At 40.0% G+C, this 23217-nt stretch overlaps 1 protein-coding gene across 1 annotated transcript in view; it reads left to right on the top strand.

Annotated features, from left to right (window-relative positions):
• LOC131440709 (mRNA-capping enzyme) overlaps positions 1-23217 on the top strand; it is a 32415-nt gene that overhangs the window by 7028 nt on the left and 2170 nt on the right. Inside the window, exons 2-4 of the mRNA XM_058612228.1 lie at positions 19097-19505; positions 19915-20474; positions 20562-20700. Of these exons, the coding sequence (XP_058468211.1) occupies positions 19097-19505; positions 19915-20474; positions 20562-20700 (1108 nt within the window). The remainder of the gene's footprint in view (positions 1-19096; positions 19506-19914; positions 20475-20561; positions 20701-23217) is intronic.

The raw sequence follows: 23217 nt of genomic DNA, 5'->3' as shown, positions 1-23217 counted from the left end.
CTCCAGCACCCTTTAACTGAAGAATTAATTCGTCGAATCGTCGAAAATGCTGCATTGGCGGTGTTCCTTCTTCCATCTTCATAGTTGCCATAGTCGGATTTAGGTCTGCGTTGCAAATCGCTTCTTTGAAAATGTACTCGCTAGAGAGTTCCACATCTCCTTTGCGGTATTCTTGTCGCGCACGTATTCCAAATGAGAATCAGCTATATACGCCACCAGAAGAGCCTTAGCTTTTTCGTCCTTTACACGAAAAGCCTCCTGTTATGCTGCATCCGTGGGTTCATCCTGCGTGATCATCTCTTTCACTCCATGAGCCGATAGCTGCGTTTTTACACGGAACCTCCATACATCGTATCCCTCGCCGGCAAACTGAACAATTCCAACCTTCGCTGCACTTGACATATTTCTTTCAATATAATAAACTTCAGGTTTAACTTCAGTGGCCAAACGGAACTAGGCCCATAACCTTGAGAGAAAAACGTGTGTGCTCTGGAACAAGATTGGTTTAAGGGCATATAGTCTATAGTTACTAGCCCTTTCCGCAGCAGCAGCTTGACGGATGTCAGCTGCGAACAGAGAAGAAGAAGAAGAAGAAGATTGGTTTATAATGAATAAATTTTCAATAGTTTATAGGCGGTAAACAAACCCAGTAACTAAGATAACTAATAATCAACTGCTTCTTTGATTCATTTCTTCAGATAATTATGCCTAGAATTGTACCACAATAGGCGATTTTCATGCATGACTAAGATTAAAATCTCCTATAAATTACAAAACTGGTTTTATTACAAGCCACAAATATGATCATTTCTTATATGTTTATCAACCTACGTTTTGTGGGTTCCAAATTTTCATAATTCAAATATTTGATTCAAGTTATAATTAACATATGTAAATCAATACCTTCGCAGTTTGATAATTGGCGTCCTGCAGTGGAATTGTCGAAGCATCATGTCAAAACCTGTTTCATTAAAAAAAAATTAATATTTAAACATCTCCAAATAATCTCATATTCGTCTCGTTCCTCTAATTCGTTGCATTCGAAACCATTTACCATCTCTATTCACTACGTTGGCTTTAATGGATCACATAAACATTAGGAAAATAAAAAATAGAAAAATTGTCCTGTGTGAATCAATATTAATATTAATATGTTTGTAATTGATTACGCCGAATGGCGGTGCCTCTGCCGCCGATATTTCCAGGAAATGGCGTCACGCCGATTCCCCGCCGCCGCTGGTCAAAAACACGCTTTAGACATCGGCGTCTAAAGCGTGTTTTTGACCATCGGCGGCGGGGAATCGGCGTGACGCCATTTCCTGGAAATATCGGCGGCAGAGGCACCGCCATTCGGCGTAATCAATTACAAACATATTAATATTAATATTGATTCACACAGGACAATTTTTCTATTTTTTATTTTCCTAATGTTTATGTGATCCATTAAAGCCAACGTAGTGAAGAGAGATGGTAAATGGTTTCGAATGAAACGAATTAGAGGAACGAGACGAATATGAGATTATTTGGAGATGTTTAAATATTAATTTTTTTTTAAATGAAACAGGTTTTGACATGATGCTTCGACAATTCCACTGCAGGACGGTGATTGATTCATTTGCGAAGGATGATAAATTATTCATCAAATGATACAAACCCTGAGAGAATTGGCCATTGAGCTGATAACTGCTTTAAAAAAGTTCTAGCTATTGGAAGGAATGCCGTTATGAGGGTCTTTAGGGGTTCAGAAATATTGTATGCAGCGAAAATCCATTCTACAATTTCGGAAAACTTCAGTAATCCTGATTAGGGCTGTGAAATGGAGCCCACTGGATTATTGTCTTTTTTGTGCTAGTTTCTGGATTGGTTTGTGAGTTTGACAAACCAGGAGGCACAGTTTTCGGTTTTAAACTTGGCTTTTTAGATTTTACACGGGGATCTCTTTTTAGGTGCCTTTTTTGGTAATCTGAGGAACTCTTAACAGACCCTTGAGGAGTGACAAACGATGTACTTTCATTATTTTCATCAGACTCAGATTTCTCTGGCTCTAGACTTGAAAACCCGTTTTTTTTCCAAAGGTGGGGTATCAATGACAGTTTTAAGCATTTTTGCATATGTGCGCTTAGACCGTGATTTATAGAGAGCTTCATTTTATCTTTACGCAACCTAAATGCAGCGCATGCTGAGAGATCATTAGGACTCTCCTTACAATAAACACATTTTCAACGTCTTTATCGCAAAGATTATCCTTATGGAACCCTTCACATCGAATACATTTAGGCTTATTGCTACAATAAGTAGCTGTATGCCCGATTTTTTTTACAGTTCGTGCAATTCATAACATGCGGAACGGAAAACCGAACAGGAAGACGAATTTTATCGATGTAGACATGGCTGAGCAATGCAGACTCGGCAAATGTCACACGAAACGAATCTGAGGAACTATAAGACTTGTTTTCATCATTAATAGATGCTGAGTACTGTTAGATTTGGACTATAATAAACTGTGGTTTATTCCTACATCAATTGTTATTAGTAACCGTTTGTCGTGTATATTTAAAATCAATACATCTAGTAGGCCATCGGGAATACATAATAAAATTTTCTCATTCTAGAATAAATGGTTGATTAAAGCAGACTCTTTTTATTTCCTCTGCATAGGATTTTCCTAATAGGTTATGGGCCTTTTCGCGAACATTCCATCGTAGTGAAAAAAAGTTTCTTTTCGGTCATATTTTGTCAGAATCAATCATCAAAAATGCTAAGCGGGAATCAAGCTATTGCACCTAAAAGGCAACATGACGGATTTACCGCAGGAAGTGGGATAGTTCACAATATTTCGAGTCTTCCGGGAATTGCGCGGCTCACAGGACGTGAAAATTGGCCAACGTGGAAGTTTGCTGTACAAACGTATATAGAGTTGGAGGACCTGTGGAATGCAGTTAAACCGGAGCAGAATGCGGAGGGAACCTACAAAGTTGTCGATGCTGTTGCTGACTGTCGAGCGAGAGCGAAAATTATGCTTTTGCTGGAACCAGAACTTTATGTGCACGTAAAAGAAGCAAAAACCGCGAAAATAGTTTGGGAAAAATTAAAAAGTGCATTCGAAGATACAGGATTGACGCGGCGTGTCGGACTTCTGCACAAGCTAGTGAAAACGGAATTAAATTCATGTTTTTCGATCGATGATTATGTAAATCGGATTGTGTCTACTGCACATCAGCTAAACGGAATTAATTTCCCTATATCCAACGAGTGGGTAGGAACATTACTACTGGCAGGGCTTCCCGATGAGTATCGTCCGATGATAATGGCTTTAGAAAACTCGGGAACAGCAATCACAGGAGATGCGATAAAAACAAAACTGTTGCAGGAGGTAAAAATCACAGCTGAAAATTCGGCGTTGGTTGCGAATCGTAGAACAGGAGCAGCAAGCAGAAGCTCTGAAAATTCCAGATTTAAACCAAAATGTGAAACAAACCACAAATTCGGTCATATTGCTCGTGAATGTAGAAATTCAGGAAAGGAAAACACGTTTTGTGCTGTTTTATCTAGTTTTTCGTCAACAAAGAACAATGACTGGTTCATTGATTCCGGAGCAAGTGTTCATATGACCTGTCATCGTGAGATATTGAACAATTTGAAACCTTCAAACGGAACTGTCGTTGCAGCTAACGGAAACAATATGAATATAACGGGCATCGGCTCGACTATTCTGCGTCCAATATGTCAACCGAACAGTATTGCAGTGGAAGAAGTACAGTTTATCCCGGATTTATCAGTTAATCTTCTTTCCGTAAACCAGATTGTTAGAAAGGGGTATATAGTTGTTTTCTCAAACACCGGATGCAAGGTGATTGATGGAAAAGGAAGTACTGTAGCAACGGCTAAACACGATAATGATTTATTCAAGCTTGAACAAAACTCGAACAGTGCGTTAGCTTGTTCATCAGCGGTAACTTTAAAGATGTGGCACCAGAGGCTTGGTCATCTAAATTTGAAAGGTGTTTGCAAGCTAGCTAATGGATTAGTAGACGGGGTTTCTATCGCAGATACTGATATGAGCGATTGCAAAGTGTGTCCAATGGGAAAACATTGCAGGCATCCTTTTTTTTCACGTGCGACAGAAGTTCTTGATATTATTCACACTGATATATGTGGGCCTATGGAAGTAAACTCTCTTGGTGGAAACAAGTATTACATTGTTTTTATTGATGATAAATACTGGACGAAGTCGGAAGCAGAAGTTTTGAGTATCTTCAAGGATTTTCAAGCAATGGTTGAGCGACAATCCGAACGCAAGATTAAGATACTCCGCAACGACAATGGAATGGAATATCTCAATGAAGGATTCCAAAATCATTTGAAAACACATGGTATTCAACACCAGAGAACAAATACTTACACTCCGCAGCAAAATGGATTGGCGGAGCGCGCTAATCGTTCCATAGTTGAAAGAACTCGATGTTTGTTGTTTGAAGCTGGGTTAGCAAAGGAGTTTTGGACTGAAGCTGTTCATACTTCCGTATATCTACTTAATCGATCGCCGACGCAAGGTCATGATTATACCCCAGAACAAGTGTGGACAAGGAGAAAGCCAAATCTTTCACATTTGCGAATTTTTGGCTCTAAGGGAATGGCGCAGATACCGAAACAACAACGGCAGAAGCTAAATCGAAAATCTCAGGAATGCATCTTTGTTGGTTATGATGATAACACGAAAGGATACCGTTTGTACGCACCGAACTCGCGGAAAGTAATTATCAGTCGAGATGTCTGTTTCATTGATGAGAGTAAATCGAGTCCACCAGAATGCCGGAAAATTCGAAACGTGATACAGTTGGATTATGAATTCACGAACATAAAAACTATCAACGGCTCTAACGATCATTCTTCTGAGACGGACAATGATGGCGAGGATGAGTTCTACACGGACAGTGAAGATGTAAGTGTTGATAATGAGGAGGACGACAGTAATTAACGTGACTCCTGTGCTCCCACCGTGCAAAACTTCATATCCACCTCAGTCACGGTCATAGCGGTCGGGAGCACAAACTTCCAGGCAAGTTCAGTGAATTTAATGTTTCAGTCAAAGGTCTACCGCATTTGAAATAATTACAGAACGAAAATCATTTATTAAATGATAACACATTGGAGGAATCTGATGCTCAAGTGCAGTTCAGTGGAGTAGCTACCGGGCCGGATAAGTGTGTACCTGTCGATGATCCAGCATCGCTCCAAGAAGCCTTATCTCGAGAGGATGCTTATCTCTGGAAACGAGCAATGAATGAAGAATACGATTCGCTAATGTCAAACGATACCTGGATTTTAACAGAATTGCCGCCCGGTAGAAAACCTATCAAATGTAAGTGGGGTTTTAAGACCAAACATGATGCAAATGGCACTTTGGACAGATACAAGGCACGCTTGGTTGTAAATTCGCAGCGAAAGGGGGTTGATTATGATGAGACCTATTCCCCAGTAGTTCGTCATAGTTAACTGCGATACCTTTTTGCCTTGGCAGCCAAACATGATTCATTATTTATTCATTCATTTATTCATCATTCATGGATGCGACAACAGCTTTCCTTCAAGGTGAATTATCAGAAGAAATTTACATGGAACAGCCTCCTTGTTTCGAAAGTTCAAATGAACGAAAATTAGTATGTCGTTTAAACAAGGCACTTTATGGACCTAAACAGTCAAGTCGTGTCTGGAATGACAAACTCGAGCAGATCTACGAAGTTTTGGCTTAATTCGTGGCTATCAAGATAAAATTATGCAATACATTTCGTATGAAAGATCTTGGTAAAGCAGTCAGCTGTCTCGGAATCCGCATTTCTCGTGAGAAGAATGCAGTATCATTGGATCAGGAAACGTATATCGAATCAGTACTTGACAGGTTTAATATGAAAGACTGTAAGACTGTATCGACTCCGATGAATCCAAGTATAAAACTAACTAAGGAAATGACTCCAAAAACTGCAGAAGAAATTGAAAAGATGAAAAAGGTTCCTTATCAAGAAGCAGTGGGTAGTCTCATGTATCTTGCCCAGTGTACCAGACCGGATATTCTCTTTGCGGTTAATCATCTGAGTTGTTTCAATACGAATCCTTGACCTGCATTGGGAAGGAGTAAAACATTTGCTTCGATATCTGGGCTGCAGACTTGGATGATCAACTAGTGGTTACATCTTTATGCAGCAGGGTGGTGCAGTGTCATGGTGTTGTAAAAAACAACCTACGGTGGCACTTTCAATACATGGTTTTATCTGCTACCGTTTGAATACATGGTTTTATCTGCTACCGTTCAAGAGGCTATGTGGTGGCATGGTTTAATGTCACAGCTTGGATTGAAACAACCCGTCGATCTTCGTTGTGATAATCAAAGTGCAATTTGCGTGGCTAAATATAATGGGTATACTCCACGAACAAAACATATAGACATTCGACAACACTTCATTCGAGATGCGCTGGAAGAAAACATTGTTAAACTAACGTATGTGAGCACAGAGCAAAAAAATTGCTGATGGTCTAACAAAACCACTAGATCGTATTAAATTGGAACGCAACCGATTGGCGATAGGAATAAATGCATCATCTTAAGGAGGTGTGTTAGATTTGGACTATAATAAGCTGTGGTGTATTCCTACATCAATTGTTATTAGTAACCGTTTGTCGTGTATATTTAAAATCAATACATATAGTAGGCCACCGGGAATACATAATAAAATTTTCTCATTCTAGAATAAATGGTTGATTAAAGCAGACTCTTTTTATTTCCTCTGCATAGGATTTTCCTAATAAGTACAATTGCTTGCACTCGAGTATCTTAACTCCCTTAAGCATACAGTTTTTGAAACGACCAACTCAATTTTGAAGTAAGTCATCGACTGTGAGTGACAACACCGTCAATTTCCACCTCCTTCGATTGAATGTGAACTCGAAATTCAATAATGAATAATTCACAGGTTACAATTTCGTTGGTCTGTTTCAAATCGTTAATTACAACTCGAATTTTATCTCTATTAACTTTTGAAATTTCTATAATTTCTGAAAAATGTGATGTCAAATTTTTAGTAATTTGCATCAAATTCAATGGCTTTAATTTGCGTCTAAAATAGACTATCCATGGCCCAGAAGTACCCTTTGGATAATGCTTAGCCCTGGAAGCATTAAAGATCTTGTAAGCATCCGGAATTGGATTCGGATTATCTTTCATGTGATCATCCATTACAGTAACTGTTTGGTTTAAAATAATAATATCAAAATGGATTATAAGAATAATTAGATTTCAGTTATAGTGAAGATAATAAAATAAAATTTTCTGGGGGTGTAGGACTCATGCTAGGATTTGGAATCAAATTTTCGTCCATGTGCATCGCTGCGTCCGAGCGGCGTGCGGGGGAAGACTGGTGAGATGTTTCTTTTTGGTTCTATGGTCGGAAAAATGGAAACTCAGGATTTACTCTTCACATATACATTTTATTCATTGGCACTGTGTTCAACTTGTTTCTATTTTTTTGTAATTGTGGAACTTTTCTTATATGGAAAATGCTTTTGCTGTACACTAAGCTGCAAGATTCTGGTTTCAAACTTTTATAATATAGTAGCAAACGTGATTGCACTGTTATAGTTCAAGTTTTCTTTCCTTTTACACTATAGTAGCAAACGTGATTACACTGTTCTAGTTTCAAGATTTTATGTCTTTTTACACAATGGTAGCAAACGTGATTACACTTTCAAATCCACTTCTTTTGTTTTGCTTATTATTTTACTTTGACTACACGGCTCTATGGTTGCTAAATTTAGACGTCTCTGTTTTTCACACTTTCTGTACACCAGTTTTCTGGAAGTTATATATTTGTCATATAGACGAAACTTGGAATCTAACTATTCATCGGTATTACTTTTTCGCTATAGTATTCTGCTTTACTGCATGAAAATATTTCTTTAGAACAATTTTAAAACTCCAACTTCACGGTAAATACATCAACTGTCAACGGCATCCGCGACTTACGTTTATCTTTCGCGGATTCTCTGAAACTGACTATCAGGAATCAGAACTAATTGGCTCAAGTGGCACGTTCCCCTAGCTATTTGGAGATTTGTGCCTTGCCGTAGCTTCTCATCAACTTCCTGATAGAAAGGGAAGGATAAAAGGAACATGGAAGGGAATCGGGAAGAGGGTGAGGTGAGAAAACAGTACAAAACAAAGAAATAAATCGTTCTGCATCCCCGAAATGATGCTGAACGATCGGCAGGTGCCATAATGCACGGTTTATAAAACCTCCAACCCCCGAGAGGATTTAGAGATTTTACAAAAGCGACACCATTCTGCATTCCCGGAAGAATGCAGAACGATTCGCAGTATGTATGAGCAGAAGTAAATTCGGCACCCCATAAAGGATGCCGAACAATCCGATAAAAACCTATTTAAGGTGAATACAGAAAGGATTCATTCACTCCAGGAAGAACGATGAACCCTTCTGACTATAGCTCCTTACGACATTGGGTGAGAAATAATTGAATATCCTTTAATTTTAGCTCCGTATACACAGACTCAACCATGTGTGAAGAGACAAAAACCCGGATACGTAGTTGCATCAATGCGGGACAATTACATATCAGATGATATGAAGTACCGTAAACGCATTCACACAAATCACACGAATAATAGTCAGCACGTTGAATATTAGCCATGTGATAATTGAATTTGCAATGTCCAGTCAGAGCTCTGACCAGAATACTGCAATGATGCTTGGAAAAATGCAGTAGACACCTTGACATTTTCAGATTCAAAACTGGTAAAAAAGTTTTTGTCAGCGCAAGTTTGCAAGCTGCGCGAGTTGCTGGCATGTTTGGATGCAGCCCAAGAACGAATCTTGTGCTTTATCTAACTAGTTGAAAGTGGTAAAGCTGGTTCCGGGCCAATGAAATCATTCGTTGCACCAGCTCTAGCCAACTCATCAGTCCATTCATTTCCAGTAATACTAGAATGGCCGGGTACCCATAAGAAGTAAACAGCATTTGAAATGCTAATGTCTTCAGTTTGAGTTCTACATGCGATCACTAGATTTGACCGTGAATCATTCGAACTGAGTGCTTTTAAAGTTGCCTGACTGTCGGAACAAAAATAAACTCGTTTACCACAGATTCTCTGCTGAAGTGCCTATTGTATTTCATACAGAATCGCGTAGATTTCTGCTTGGAACACAGTACAGTATTTACCAAGTGAATGAGACTGCTCTAGTCTCATTTCACGACAGTAGACACCAGCACTAGCACGACCATTCACCGTCCGTATAACAAACTATGTGTTCATCAAGTTGTCGTTCCAAATAACCAGTCAACCATTCCTCATGAGGAAGATAGCTCACATTGAATGTTTTGAAAGGAAAACTCCAGCGAATAAATATTCATCCCAGGTAACCATTTGAGACCACAAGCGAGTGTGGCTAATAGCATAGTCTATAGCGTTACTGTTTCAAAGCCCTGTAACCTTAAGACGGTATGCACAAGATAATGCTTCTTGGTTTAGAAACACATGTAGTTTAATGCACAGTAGCGCCTCTAGAGCAGCAGTAGGAGTTGTCGTGAATGCTCCTGCCATAGCCATTAGGACCATCCTTTGGAGATGATTTAGTTTTGACTGAACTGTCGCAACTTCTCCTTTCTGCCACCATACAAGACATCTGTATGCTAAAATTGGTCTAACGATAGTTGTGTAGATCCAATGAATGCATCTGGGATTGAGTCCCCAGGATTTTCTACAAGCTCGTCTTCATGTAAGCCATGTAAGCTCTTTTAATCCTAAAGTCAATGTGAGCAGACCAACTCAGTTTTGAATCAAGAATAACCCCAACGTACTTAATTTGATCAACCGCAGTGACCTCTGAACCGAAGAACTGTAACGGACAAGCTCCTGTGATTATCCTACGATGAGTGAAAAGCACCATTGATGTTTTGCCCGGATTTAGAGATAATCCAACTTGAAAACACACTTGTTCAACAGATCGCAGAGCTTGCTGCATTAAATCAAAGAGAGTGTTAATGCTTATACCGGTCATCAATATATGATAATCGTCGGCAAAACCAGAATTCGGAAATCCAATGTTATTAAGTTTACTTAACACACCATCAGCGACTCGGTTCCATAAAAGTGGGGATAGTACACCACCTTGAGGACACCCACAGACACTCAGCTTTCTAATCTCTGCTTGCCGAAGCGATGAACAAAGAAGTCGATTGCTAAGCATTGCGTGTATCCAATTTGTGATACTTGAAGGTATGCCATGACCACGGGCTGCTTCCAGAATTGAATTGAAAGACACGTTGTCAAAGGCACCTTCAATATCTAGGAAAACTCCCAAGCAAGATTGCTTTTGTGAGAAAGCTTTTTCAATGTTGTACACAACATCATGTAACAGCGTTGTAGTGGACTTTCCACGCTGGTAAGCATGTTGCATTCCATGTAGCGGATGCACGCCCAAACTAACATTCCTGATATAGTGATCTACAATGCGTTCCACTGTTTTAAGAAGAAATGAACTAAGACTGATAGTCCTGAAACTCTTCGCTTCCTCATAAGTGTCGCGACCGCCTTTAAGTATAAATTTGACAATTATTTCCTTCCAAGCTCTTGGAATATATCCTGTCGCAATACTAAAAGTAAGTATTTTTTCAAAACATGTTTGAAATGTTCATACCCTTTCTGCAGTAAAACTGGGAAAACTCTCAACTGTCCATTTGACCGATTCAATCGTCACAATTCTTCGAGCAAGGGTCCAAGAATCGTAACTACCCGAAAAAGTCTCGGAAACAGCTGTCTTAGATTCGAAAGTAACTTATTTATTCTGCTAGCCTCGTTTAGACTAGAGACATTTGTGCAGAGGCTTTTCTAGACACTTCGCTCAGACGATCGAAGAGCATTTTTGTAAGCCTTTCGAGCCGATACGAATGCCTGCGACCCATCTCTGCGTCGGTGGTTCCAAGCTCTTCTGCATAGTTTCCTTAGTCTAGCAAGTTGAGCATTCCATCAAGGAGTTCCTCTAGTAGCTCGCACAATCCGAAGTGGACAAGCCTCTTCATATGCTGCAGTGAGTTTGTCTCGTCGACAACATTTTCCAAATCAATTGGCTTCACTTGATCTCGAAGGCTTCACTTGATCTCGATTACTGTGAATTTCACACAGCGAAAAGTGCACAAATCTAACCAAACTGTTCTAGATTTGCACTAAACTGAGGATATTTACCTTCGATTTGCGAACAACAAATCGTAATAGTTCTTTAGAAAACTCTTAGAGCCATTAGAACGGCTGATTTTGTGTAATGCTTTCCACCGTTGTTTTTTCAACAATGCTAATGACTGGCAGCTGTGACGTAATCGCTCTTGTCGAAAGCGAAACTGGCAGTGCAGCCGACACAAAACACATCTGCTCGTAGTGGCGATAGAATCCAAACTGATACAATTTTTGTTAAGAGGTTTCTTTTTATGTGGTTTCGTTTGTAGCTTTTTCACTAATGGGCGGTCCTAACGGCTATAAAAATAGCCGCATACAGAATTTTAATGTCGATTATTTCATTTCGGATTTGCATTTCATGGAAAGAAACTACCAGGGTGCTGTACGGGATTTATTCCTGATTTTCAGTAGGACCAAATTGTGGAACTCACTACGATATTAAACACTGTTCGGAACATTTTCCTCGAACGATTTGTTGTACAGCAGCAGATATTTTGTTCTCTTCCTCAGAACGCGTTCTGATTAGCTGGTGTTGACATGGGTCAAATGAGACAGGTTTTTCAATAGTGTACTATTGAAATACTTCAATGCTTTTGCTATACACGTTTAAGTTGAAAAATTTCGATTCTTTTGGTAGTTAGATTATATAAATCCTTTCACAGATCACTGAGCTATGAGCTTTAAAAATACGATAAATTTAAACGCGCCTTATGAATTATCCTCTTTGACATTCGTTTATACAAAACATTTCAGAAAAGTTTAATTTTGAACTATTTGAGATTATGTCACACAACTGAAAATTTTATCATAAAATTGTGATCGTATTTCCGATGGCATGTCGCAAGAATTATGTTGATTCATTAGATACAGCAGGAGATATTCACGATCAAAAACTTATCACTCTCTCAGAGGGTAAATTTTGAAAAGGCACCCCATAGTAAAGTAAGTCGCATTCACGACAAAAAGATGTACTTATGATCAGATAACGAAGGTTCGAGCTCATCGGAGACGAGCCAATTCACCAACTCATGCGCAGTTCTATCACAGCAGAGAGTTACGTCCAAAACCTCCTCTCTTCCAGATCTCGCAAAAGTTGGACGATTTCCTGCATTGAATATGTGCAGGTTTGTACTGCTCACAAATTTCATCAAATCAGAGCCTCTCGAATTTATATCTTTGCTGCCCAAAATGATATGATGAGCATTGATGTCACTGCCAATTATAAGCAGTAAATCTCTTTTTTAGCAGTGTGATACAACCTTTATAAAGTCATCACTTGGCAAAGGTTGGTTATGCGGTAAATATGCTGAACAACGGACATATTTCCTGTCTATGCCATCAATAGTCATACCAACTGAGACAGCACAAATATCCCGAGTTGTGAGCTCTAATATGAAAGAAACATCGAGAGTACTATTAGCAAGTATGCATGCTCGAGGCATTTCACGTGGATTAGTCATACCGGTCTTGTTGAAGGCAACGAAGACTGGGTTTAACAACCCTTTTGGAAATATGGTTCTTGAGCCAAAGCTATAGAAGCCTTCTTGCAGAAGTCTGGATATATTCATAGTTGCTGTACCTTTATGCTGGAGATTGATTTGTGCTACTCTAACCATTATCAATTAAAGTAACGAACACTCCATCTCCAGCACTTACCATTCAACAACTAGAAGAAACCAAATATTTTGTCTTATAACCGCCTATAGCGAACCATGGAAGGATTATTTTAAATGCTTTAATAATTTAAATCCCACGAGTTGCGAAGAATGCAATCGTCTACTGTGCCAGAGCTTCGCATACACAGTAAGGGAAAAACCCAAGCTATTCCGTTCAATGCATTGTTTAACCTCCTACAGCCATTCAGTCATCGGCACGAAAATACACCTTGACTTAGGAGTTCCTATTTTTGTGACCTTTTACGACAAGGAACAGGAAACCAGTGGATCAATTCTTGGTAGAAAATAATTCCGCCGGATGCCACACGGCTTACATGTTTGGTGGACTTATAGCACCGGTACAGGTGGATCGTAGCATTATTCTTAGCCAGTTGGGAAACCGCTTGATGGAAACTTGGCTGCACATGGATTCATTCATTACATTGGAATTTGAATCAAATTTTGAAATTACAAAAGAAACCAACAATATAGACTTTACTTACCTAACAGCTATAGTTCTGGGGTCTGTCCTCTTTTTGTATTAAGCATACGTCTCTACATAACTAGGTCCATGGCTGCTCGTCGCCAGCCACTCAAGGCACGGATGCTTTGTAGATCACCCTCCACTTGATCGATCCACCTTGCTCGCGTCGCTCCTCTTCTTCTTGTCCCAGTCGGATTAGATTCAAGAACCCCCCCTATGACTTGTAGACGACCGATTTTACCTGTCCGTACGATGGATGGTTCTTCTAGAAGATGTTGCAATTCGTGATTCAAACGTTTCACGTTTCGTCTCCCATCTGCACTCCGTTATAGATGATTATCAGCACATTTCTTTCGAAAACACTAAGGGCACGTTGGTCCTCTGCCAATACAGTTCAGGTCTCGTGGCCATAGAGAAAAATCGGTCAAATGAGCGTTTTGTAGATGGTCAATTTCGTGCGGTGGCGTACTTCTCTCGAAGGGTTTTTCTAAGTACGCACGATGTCCTACCAAATGGCGCATCTGAATTTCTCTACTGGTATCATTATCGGTGATCACCAGTGAGCTCAAATACACGAACTCGTTAACCACCTCGATATCGTCACCGTCTACCAATATTTGTGGTGGGAGGCGTAATGTTTCTTCACTAGAGCCTCTTCCTCTCGTGTATTTTGTTTTTGACGCATTTATGGCCTGTTCGATACGCCCAGTTCCAGCTTTCAGTTTGATGTATGTTTCCATCATCTTCTCAAGGTTACGTGTCACCAATATCAATATCAATATCGCCACCGAGGCCAAAAAGCAGTACGGACTTTCGGAAGATTGTGCCAATCGTGTCGATCCTCATGCTTCGAATCACAGCTTCCAAAGCAATATTTAACTAGATACAACAGATACCTTGCAGGTGCCCTCTTCAAGATTCGAATGGACTCGAAAGCGTCCCACTCTATCCATCGTTATTAGTATTCGTGTACCATAGCTGTTCTCGATCGATTGTGTCGAATGCCGCTTTTGAGTCAATGAATAGGTGATGCGTGGGTAGGTTGTATTCACGGAACTTCTAGAGTACTTGTCATATCGCGAATATTTAATCCGTAGTGGCGCGGGCTCCAGTAACTTCCGCTTATTATGGCCCTACGAATTTCTTAGCTATTGGTGGTAGACGACGGCAAAAGATTTGAGAGTATACATTGTAGGTGGCGTTCAGTAATGTGATTGCGCGGTAACTGCAACAATCTAGCTTATCACCCTTTTTGTAGATGAGACATACTCGTTCCATCCATTCCTGCGGTAGAATCTCCTCCTCCCAAATCTTAGAAATCATCCTAGCTAGTGCCTTTTCTCCATGTTTGAGCAGCTAGCCTGGTAAATGGTCACTGCCCGTGGTTTTGTTGTTCCTTAGCTTGCCGAACTCCTCACTTATCTCCGACAGATCAGGTGCTGGGAGTTTGTCGTCGACTGAGCGTGCACCCCGATTTATTCCTGTGTTGTTCCCTGTATCTTGGGGAAGAAGGTGCTTCGAACTACCATTCCTCGTGAGGCTACAAAGTTCACACATCGTTGGCCGTTGTCGTTTGTTACCACGTGCAGGCTTCCAGTCCATTGCCTCCCGGCCTACCTGAGCATTCATGTCACCGATGACTAGTTTTACTTCCCGCCGTGGACAGCTGTCGTAGGTTCGTTCCAACTGTACGTAAAATGCTTCTTTCTCGTCATCGGGTCTCGTCTCATGTGGGCAGTGCACGTTGATGATGCTGTAATTGAAGAAGCGGTCCTTGATCTTCAATACCCATATCCTATCACTGATTGGCTGCCACACAATCACGCACTGGCGCATCTTGCCCAACACTATAAATCCCGTTCCTAGAACGCTGGTTGTGTCACAACTCTGGTAGAATGTAGCCGAGCGATACTCACTTTTCCACACCTCCATCCAACATAGTCCCTGCTATGCTACGACATCGAAGTCGCGGATTTGAAGCTTATCATGCAGCATTTGGTCGTATCCTGGGAAGCCAAGCGATTTGCAGTTCCATGTGCCAAGCTTCCAATCATAGTCCTTTGTTCGTCGCGTAGGTCTTTGCCAATTATTCCGAGTCGTATTTCTTCTTTGATGGTTCGTAACTTCTCTTTTGCGGACGGCTTGTTAGGCCTGCACCAACCTCCTGTCTCATCGGAGGGTCATTGTTTCAGCACTGTTTAGAGATCCCCGCTGACACAAAGACGGTAATCAACCGCTCCTAACATGGAGAACAGACGCTGTTTCGAGCCGCTCCTAACATGGGGAACATATGCTCGAATACCGCTAGCTACATCGAGATATGATCTAGAAGAAATACCATCAGCAGCGTCACTTGCGTCAGCATCTTTCCAACACAGTGATCTAGCGGATGACTTGAGGAATTAAAATGTCGAGGTATTTAATAAAGGTATTTCTGGAATTAATGTATCTCCTATAGCAGTTAGAAACCTCAGATCTGACAACTTAAAGGAAAGTCTTCCAAAATCGTTGATGGCATCAGGAAACAACTATTCGATCATTCACCACAAAACGAGTCTTGCAGAATTTCAGACAGTGAAAGCTATGCCTGCAGCATACGACGAAATCATTGATTACTGCGAAATTTTGTCGTGAATACGACTTACTTTACTATGGGGCGCCTTTTCAAAATTTACCACCTGAGAGAGTGATAAGTTTTTGATCGTGAATATCTCTTGTTGTATCTAACAAATCAACATAATTTTTGCTACATGCCATCGGAAATATGATCACAATTTTATGATAAAATTGTCAGTTGTGTGACATAATCTCAAATAACTCAAAATTAAACTTTTCTGAAATGTTTGGTATCAACGAGTATCAAAGAGGATAATTCGTGAGGCGCGTTTGCCTTTGTCGTATTTTGAAAGCTCATAGCTGAGTGATCTGTGAAAGGATTTGTGTAATCTAACTACCAATAGAATCGAAATTTTTCAACTTAAACGTGTATAGCAAAAGCATTGAAGTATTTCAATAGTACACTATTGAAAAACCCATGTCAACACCAGCCAATCAGAACGCGTTCTGAGGAAGAGAACAAAATATCTGCTGCTGTACAACAAATCGTTCGAGAAAAATGTTCCGAACAGTGCTTGATATCGTAGTGAGTTCCACAATTTGATCCTTCTGAAAGGCAGGAATGAATCCCGTACAGCATCCTGATAGTTTCTTTCAATGAAATGCAAATCTAAAATGAAATAATCGACATTAAAATTCCGTATGTGGCTATTATAGTCGTTAGAACCGCTCATTCGTGAAAAAGCTACAAACGAAATCATGGATTCTATCGCCACTGCAAGCAGATGTATTGTGTATCGTTTGCAAAGCTAGTTTCGCTTCCGACAAGAGCGATTACGTCACAGCTGCCAGTTGTTTGCATTGGTAAAAAAATAACGAAAAGTGGACAACGGTGGAGAGCATCCCACAAAATGGTTCTCAAAGTTTTCTAAAGAACTATTAGGATTTCTTGCTCGCAAATCGAAGGTAAATATCCTCAGTTTTGTGCAAATCTAGAACTGTTTGATTAGATTTGTACACTTTTCGCTGTGTGAAATTCACAACAATCGAGATCAAGGGGAATGCTTGCATAATTCATACAATTGATCAACTAATTGATATTCGAAGTGTTAAGGAACATGTCAGTTGTTTTCGTATTCACGACATCCAGTTATGTCTCTGACATTACCCACCCGCCTTTTTTGCAACAAACACAGAAATGAGCTATCATATTATATAAATCTGCCAAAAATAAAGGTTGATGGTTAGTGAAAGGTAGTCTTTTATTATTAAGATATTCAAAACATGAAAACTGTAATAAGTATTGATGCCAATGGGAAATAATAAAGTTGGTTTGCAAAACGACAATTATCTTATAATTTTTCGTAAATTATATCTTCAATATTGTACTTTGCAACTTGAATACAGTCCGCCTTGGTATTGCTTAAGGAAAACAGCACATAATTTATGAAAAATGTGTATTTTTTATAAACCAGCGATTTCTCTTCGATTTTGTTTTCAACATATCTCGATAACAGCTACTCGCATCGTCTTGATGTCAAAGAATAATTTATTCAAAATTTCATTAGGATTACAAAAATAATAAACTTGGTGACGGAGAACCCAGACTGATTTCTCGATTTAGTTCCTCATATATCTCGAAAACGAATTTCGGAAGCTTTTTCATTGAACGTAGCTTAGAGAATAATATTTCATTGCTCAGATATTTTTATTCCTATAAAAACATCTTTTTTCTGAAATTGTTAAAAAGTTTTTCTTCGGGAATCTTTTGTATTTATCATCTCTCAAACTCTAGAACATTGAATTCAAAATGAAACTCAGCCTTTTTTCAGAGATGGTTTGGCCGATTTTCATGAACTTCGGTTTGAGTAGAAGGTCTTATAATCCCAAATAAAATTCCTGAATTTCATATGGATCCGACTTCCGGTTCCAGAACTACTGGGTTGAGCGTTAAAAATTTTATTGCGCCACCTAAAGCAACGAAGCAAACGAGGGAATTCTTAACAATTAGGATAAAAACTGTTCCAATTTATAGGTCATATTTGTTGCTGGTGATACGAACCAACTTCGGCTATTCCGATTCTCGAAGTTACGTTTCGGAAATATTGAAAATAGTGGTCAAAAACTGCAAAAAAAAATTTACCTTGCTTTTCTTCCAGATGGCCAAATCGATTTTCACAAACTTGTAGATTCAAAGGAAAAGTCTTACGGTTTCATACAGAATCTCGGAATTCGTTGTGGGTAATACTTCCAGTTCCGGGCCCATTGGATGTTTTGATTTGTAGATTTGGCTAGATTACGTTCGAAAAAACTTTCCTGTTTCTATTTAATGAAGAGTTGTTTTTAGAACTGCCATAGTATTATTTATGATGGTATGAGTTATATAAGAAAGACATTATTGCACCACTAGGTGGATTAAAATCGGTTTTTTTAAATAGTTATTGTCGAACAATGATTTTCAAGTTTTCGAATAAAAACACTAAAAAAATCCTTATCTAATCTAACACTGAAAAAAATTGAAATTGAAATCGATAAAGTGAAAAGTAAGGCATTTTTAATGCAAAAAACATGCTCTTGGAAAAGAATTTTTGAAAGTTATCAGCCTGTTATTCCAGAACTGGAAGTAGTATTCGGATGAAATTCGGTAGGGTAATATGGGATTGTAAGATCTTTCATTTGAGCTTGTATAAAGTTGTCGAGCGGTCTGCGAGAAAATAGAGTGCACTTTTTTACACATTATACCCCGTAACTTCCGAACCGGAAATCGAATCCGAATAAAAATCAATAACAGGCTATGGAACTACAGGTGCTTTCATTTGAAAATGACTTGAAGAAAATCGGTTAAGTGGTCTCTGAGAAAATCGAGCGCACTTTTTTATGTTTCTTAAAGTTTACCTCGTTTTTTTTCCCGAACTGGAAGTTCAGTCCAAACCAAATTCAATAGCAATCTATGGGACTAAGAGACCTTTCATTGGAATCGAGTGCACATTTTTTTTCATACACACATACGCACACACAGGCATGTTGCTTACTCGACGAACTGAATCGAATGGTGTAGACAAGAAAGGCAAAAAATAATAGTCAATATTGATGTGGTTTTTATCGTATAAATTATCACCTATTTAATTCAATTTCCTAATATTTCGAATATTTAAAATGTAGGTAAAAATAGGTCTATGGATAGATCTAACAAATACAAATCGTTTCTACGATAGAAAAGAAATTGAAGATAATGGATGCAAATATGTGAAACTACAATGCCGTGGACATGGAGAGACGCCAACTCAAGAGCAAACGAATGCATTTATTGAAATCGTTGATGAATTTAGTAGAGATCATCCATTAGAAATCGTTGGAGTACACTGTACACATGGTTTCAATCGAACGGGTTTTCTCCTAGTTTCTTATATGGTCGAGAAAACCGATTGTTCGGTAGAAGCAGCTTTAGCTGCATTTGCTAAGGCACGTCCACCTGGTATTTATAAGCAAGATTACATACAGGAATTGTTCCGACGTTATGAGGAAGAGGAAGATGCAATTGCCGCCCCACCACTGCCAAATTGGTGCCAGCGTAAGTGTTTTTTTGGATACTTCTCCGTTATCCGAGTGCAAGAAAAAATATTTTCAACACATGCCTTAGTTAAATCGTAATCCCCGTTGCGAAATCGAAATATTTTCTATCGAAACTTTAATTTCATTGCGTAATGACGCAATCCGAGTCGTTCAATGAAAAGCAGTGGCTTCTTGCATACAAATCTGTAACCGATCTACCCGATGTCAGGAACCTTTAATTTAGCTACATTAACCTTAGTTAGGTACATTCGCCCTAGTAAGGTACATTCATTCTAGTTAGAAATCAGCAGGAGCAAGATTTGGGCAGTGTCAAAGCATACCGTGTTAGCCATTTTTTTCCTGCGCTCGGATTACCGTTTCCTGTATAAATTATTATGGCAATTCAAATAATAACATATATTTTTCAGAATTCGATGAAACTCATAGTAACGGACAAAGTTCCAGAGAACTTCCAAACAATACATGTGATACATTTGTAAGTGACAACAGATCAGTCGGTGAGCTAAAAGAAGGAGAAATAAGTAGAGCAGGAGCTAAAAAACGACTGAACGGTGAAAGCGGTAGTGGCGATGTTAACGCGGGCAGTAACAAGCGAAGGAAAATTAAGAAGGAGTTCGTTAATAAGAACGCTAGGTTTATGGACGGCATTCGTGGTGTAACACACGTACACGATCAACCTCGACTCGGACAGCTGCAAGAACTTGCACAAAATATGTGTGGATGGAAGTCCTCTGGATTTCCCGGCAGTCAACCAGTGTCAATGGACAACAATAATCTCAATTTACTTCACTCTAAGCCGTATAAGGTTTCATGGAAGGCGGATGGCACGCGGTATATGATGTTAATAGTCAAAGAAAAAGAAATTTATTTTCTCGATCGTGATAACTCGTGCTTTGCTGTCGATGGGATCACCTTTCCCCACTATACGGATTTGCACAAACATTTAACAAATACTTTATTGGACGGGGTAATATATTTAACGTAATCATTTATTCGCACTAAACATTCAAATGAATGTGGTGCTCATAATGCGATAAATAACCTTATATTTCAGGAGATGGTGATGGATCTGGTGGACGGCGTAAAAAAACCTCGATACTTAGTATACGATATTATTAGATATGAAGATGACGACATTGGAAAAAAATCTTTTTACCCGGATCGCCTAAGCTACATCGAACGACGAATTATAGGTAAGCATACAAATGATTGTAGTATTGTTATTGAAATGGTATTATTGTATTAACAACTGTTAACATCGGTAGCCCTCTCATTATTGGTGGGCTTGACGGTATTGGAAACATCATCAGATACAAACAATCAGCGTTGCAATTTAATATAGATTTGTTTTTACAGCTTTTAGCTTAATTATTGAATTCAATGAATAATATATGGAACGATTTCAATGAGATGTTGATTGCATTACATTCCAACATCAGGGGGCCCAGCGTCAACACGCTGGTCGTGCCGCCACTTCCTCTGCAGCTCAGAAAGTATCCGTGTGACTGCTGTGTCGACCACGTTCCATATGTTTTCCTCGCGACACATCTTTTTAACGGGAGCGGGTCATTTCGCCGAATAGGTCATTTCGCCGAAAGTCGTTTCGCCGAAAGGTCTCCTGTATGTTATGTCTCCTGTATAACTGATGTGGCGCAGCCACATAACCGAAGCCAAGATGGCTGGCGACACAAAGCCGCCGAGGCGACGACAGCTGAGTCGGCCGCCGACCCGCCGTCGGAAGCGGTGACCTCTTGCATACAAACTTGTAACCGCCTCGTTTGACCGGTCTACTCAAAGCTAAGTTTCTTCGCTTTAGTTAGGTCCGAACGAGCGGTAGCGAAGTCGGACAGCACATGAACCAAAACAATATGGCGTAGCCGCATTAGATTTTTTTTAAATTTTCACTTAATAAACGGAAAATACCACATACATTTGCCTGGTAGATACACCTATGCTATTGCTTTGATGCTTAGTAGCTAATAGTCAACAAGTTTTCTTAGGAACTCTGTTCTGAGGTTCATGAATCAATCTTTATTCAAGAGTACAAGAATCAATCTTTATTCAAAAAGTACAATTGTAGGTCAACAAAACGGGCGTTAACGCTATCATCTTTCATTTGTGTTTATTTTAAATTAATTCCAATTGCGATTTTAAGACGATTTCAGGATTCGGCGAAATGACCCTTTCGGAGAAATGGCTTTCGGCGAAATGGAATTTGGCGAAGTGGCTCATTCGGCGAAATAACCCTTTTGGCGAAATGTCATTCGGCGAAATGACCCTTTCGGCGAAATAGCTTTCGGCGAAACAGCTTTCGGCGAAATGACCCTACGTACTTCCTCGAATCTAGGGTATTCTCATTGTGTCTCAATGTCTCATTGACATTATTGTACTCCGGGCACTACGGTCATGTTGTGCTTCCTTTCTCCGTCTCATCCCACTACTGCTGTCACCTCGCCATCGAGCTGTTTCTCACAATCTTCCTGGCGTTTCTGGTGTCTCTCTGCTGGTAGCACTCAATATCCTCCGCCAGAGTGATGCAGATGGGGATCATCCCAGCGATAACGCATACTGCCTCCAACGATATTGTTTTATACTCACTCGAGACACGCATGGCCATCAGCCGGAACGCACTGTTCAGCTTTTCACGATTTCGCATTGTTTCCAGCGCCGCAGTATCGATGAAGAAACACTAACTATCAGACGTCTATTGCTTCCATTGCCTTCGTCGATTTCTCACTCCCAGATGCTTCACAGCAGACTTTGATACTATCGTATATCCTCTGACTTCTATTCCCATCCGCTGAACAGCCTTGCAATTGCTGCCTAACAGCACCTCCGTTTTATGATGAGCAATATGTAGCTTGACTCCGTTCATCCAGTTCTCGATGACGCCCATTGTCTCCGACATTGTTGCCTCCACTTCTTCGAGTGTCTCGCCTAGCACCGTTAAGGCTACATAATCAGCAAAACCCACGATATTCATTTTCCTGGGAAGCGCCCGCAGTGACTAGCATTGACTTTTGCCCTTCGTTCGTCTCGTACACCTAGATTCTATTCTGGAAATAGCTCTTCAGGATCTGACACAGATAGTCAGGGACACGCACTCTGTGCAGCACTGCGGCGATGGCCTCCCAGCTGGCGCGTTCTTCACGTCTATCGTGATCACGGCACAGTATCGATCTCCTCTTCGCTTTTATTTGGATGCCGTTTCAGCACTCTCCATCACTGTTCGAATTGCGTCCACTGTTGATACTTCTTTGCGGAATCCGAACTGCATCTTCGACAGTCCGCGCTCGCTTTCCGTACATTTAGTCAACCTGTTGAGGATGATTCTTTCCAGGAATTTCCTGAGTGTATCCAGCAGGCACATAGGCCTGTACGATGCCGGATCTCCCGGTGGCTTCGCTGGCTTTGGCAGCAATAGCTTTTGAATCTTCCACATTTCTGGGAAGTTGACATCCAGGCATCTCTGCAGCACCATTTTAAACATGTCCGGGTATGCCAAGACTGCAGTTCTCAGCGCTACGTTTGATATACCATTTCAATCGCTTTGCCGCTTCCACAAGTTCGTCATTGGACATTTGACGATCCTCGACGTTTGCTTGTGCTTCTTTCTCGACATACGGTGTTGGCGGCCATGAACTCGGGTCGTGTTTCGGAAAGAGACTCACGATTACCTTCAGCTTGCCCGGACACATTTCAGAAGGTAT

The sequence above is a fragment of the Malaya genurostris genome, chromosome 1 (genome assembly GCF_030247185.1).
Source record: "Malaya genurostris strain Urasoe2022 chromosome 1, Malgen_1.1, whole genome shotgun sequence".
Classification (NCBI taxonomy): Eukaryota; Metazoa; Arthropoda; class Insecta; order Diptera; family Culicidae; genus Malaya; species Malaya genurostris.
This window is presented reverse-complemented; position numbering and strand designations above follow the sequence as displayed.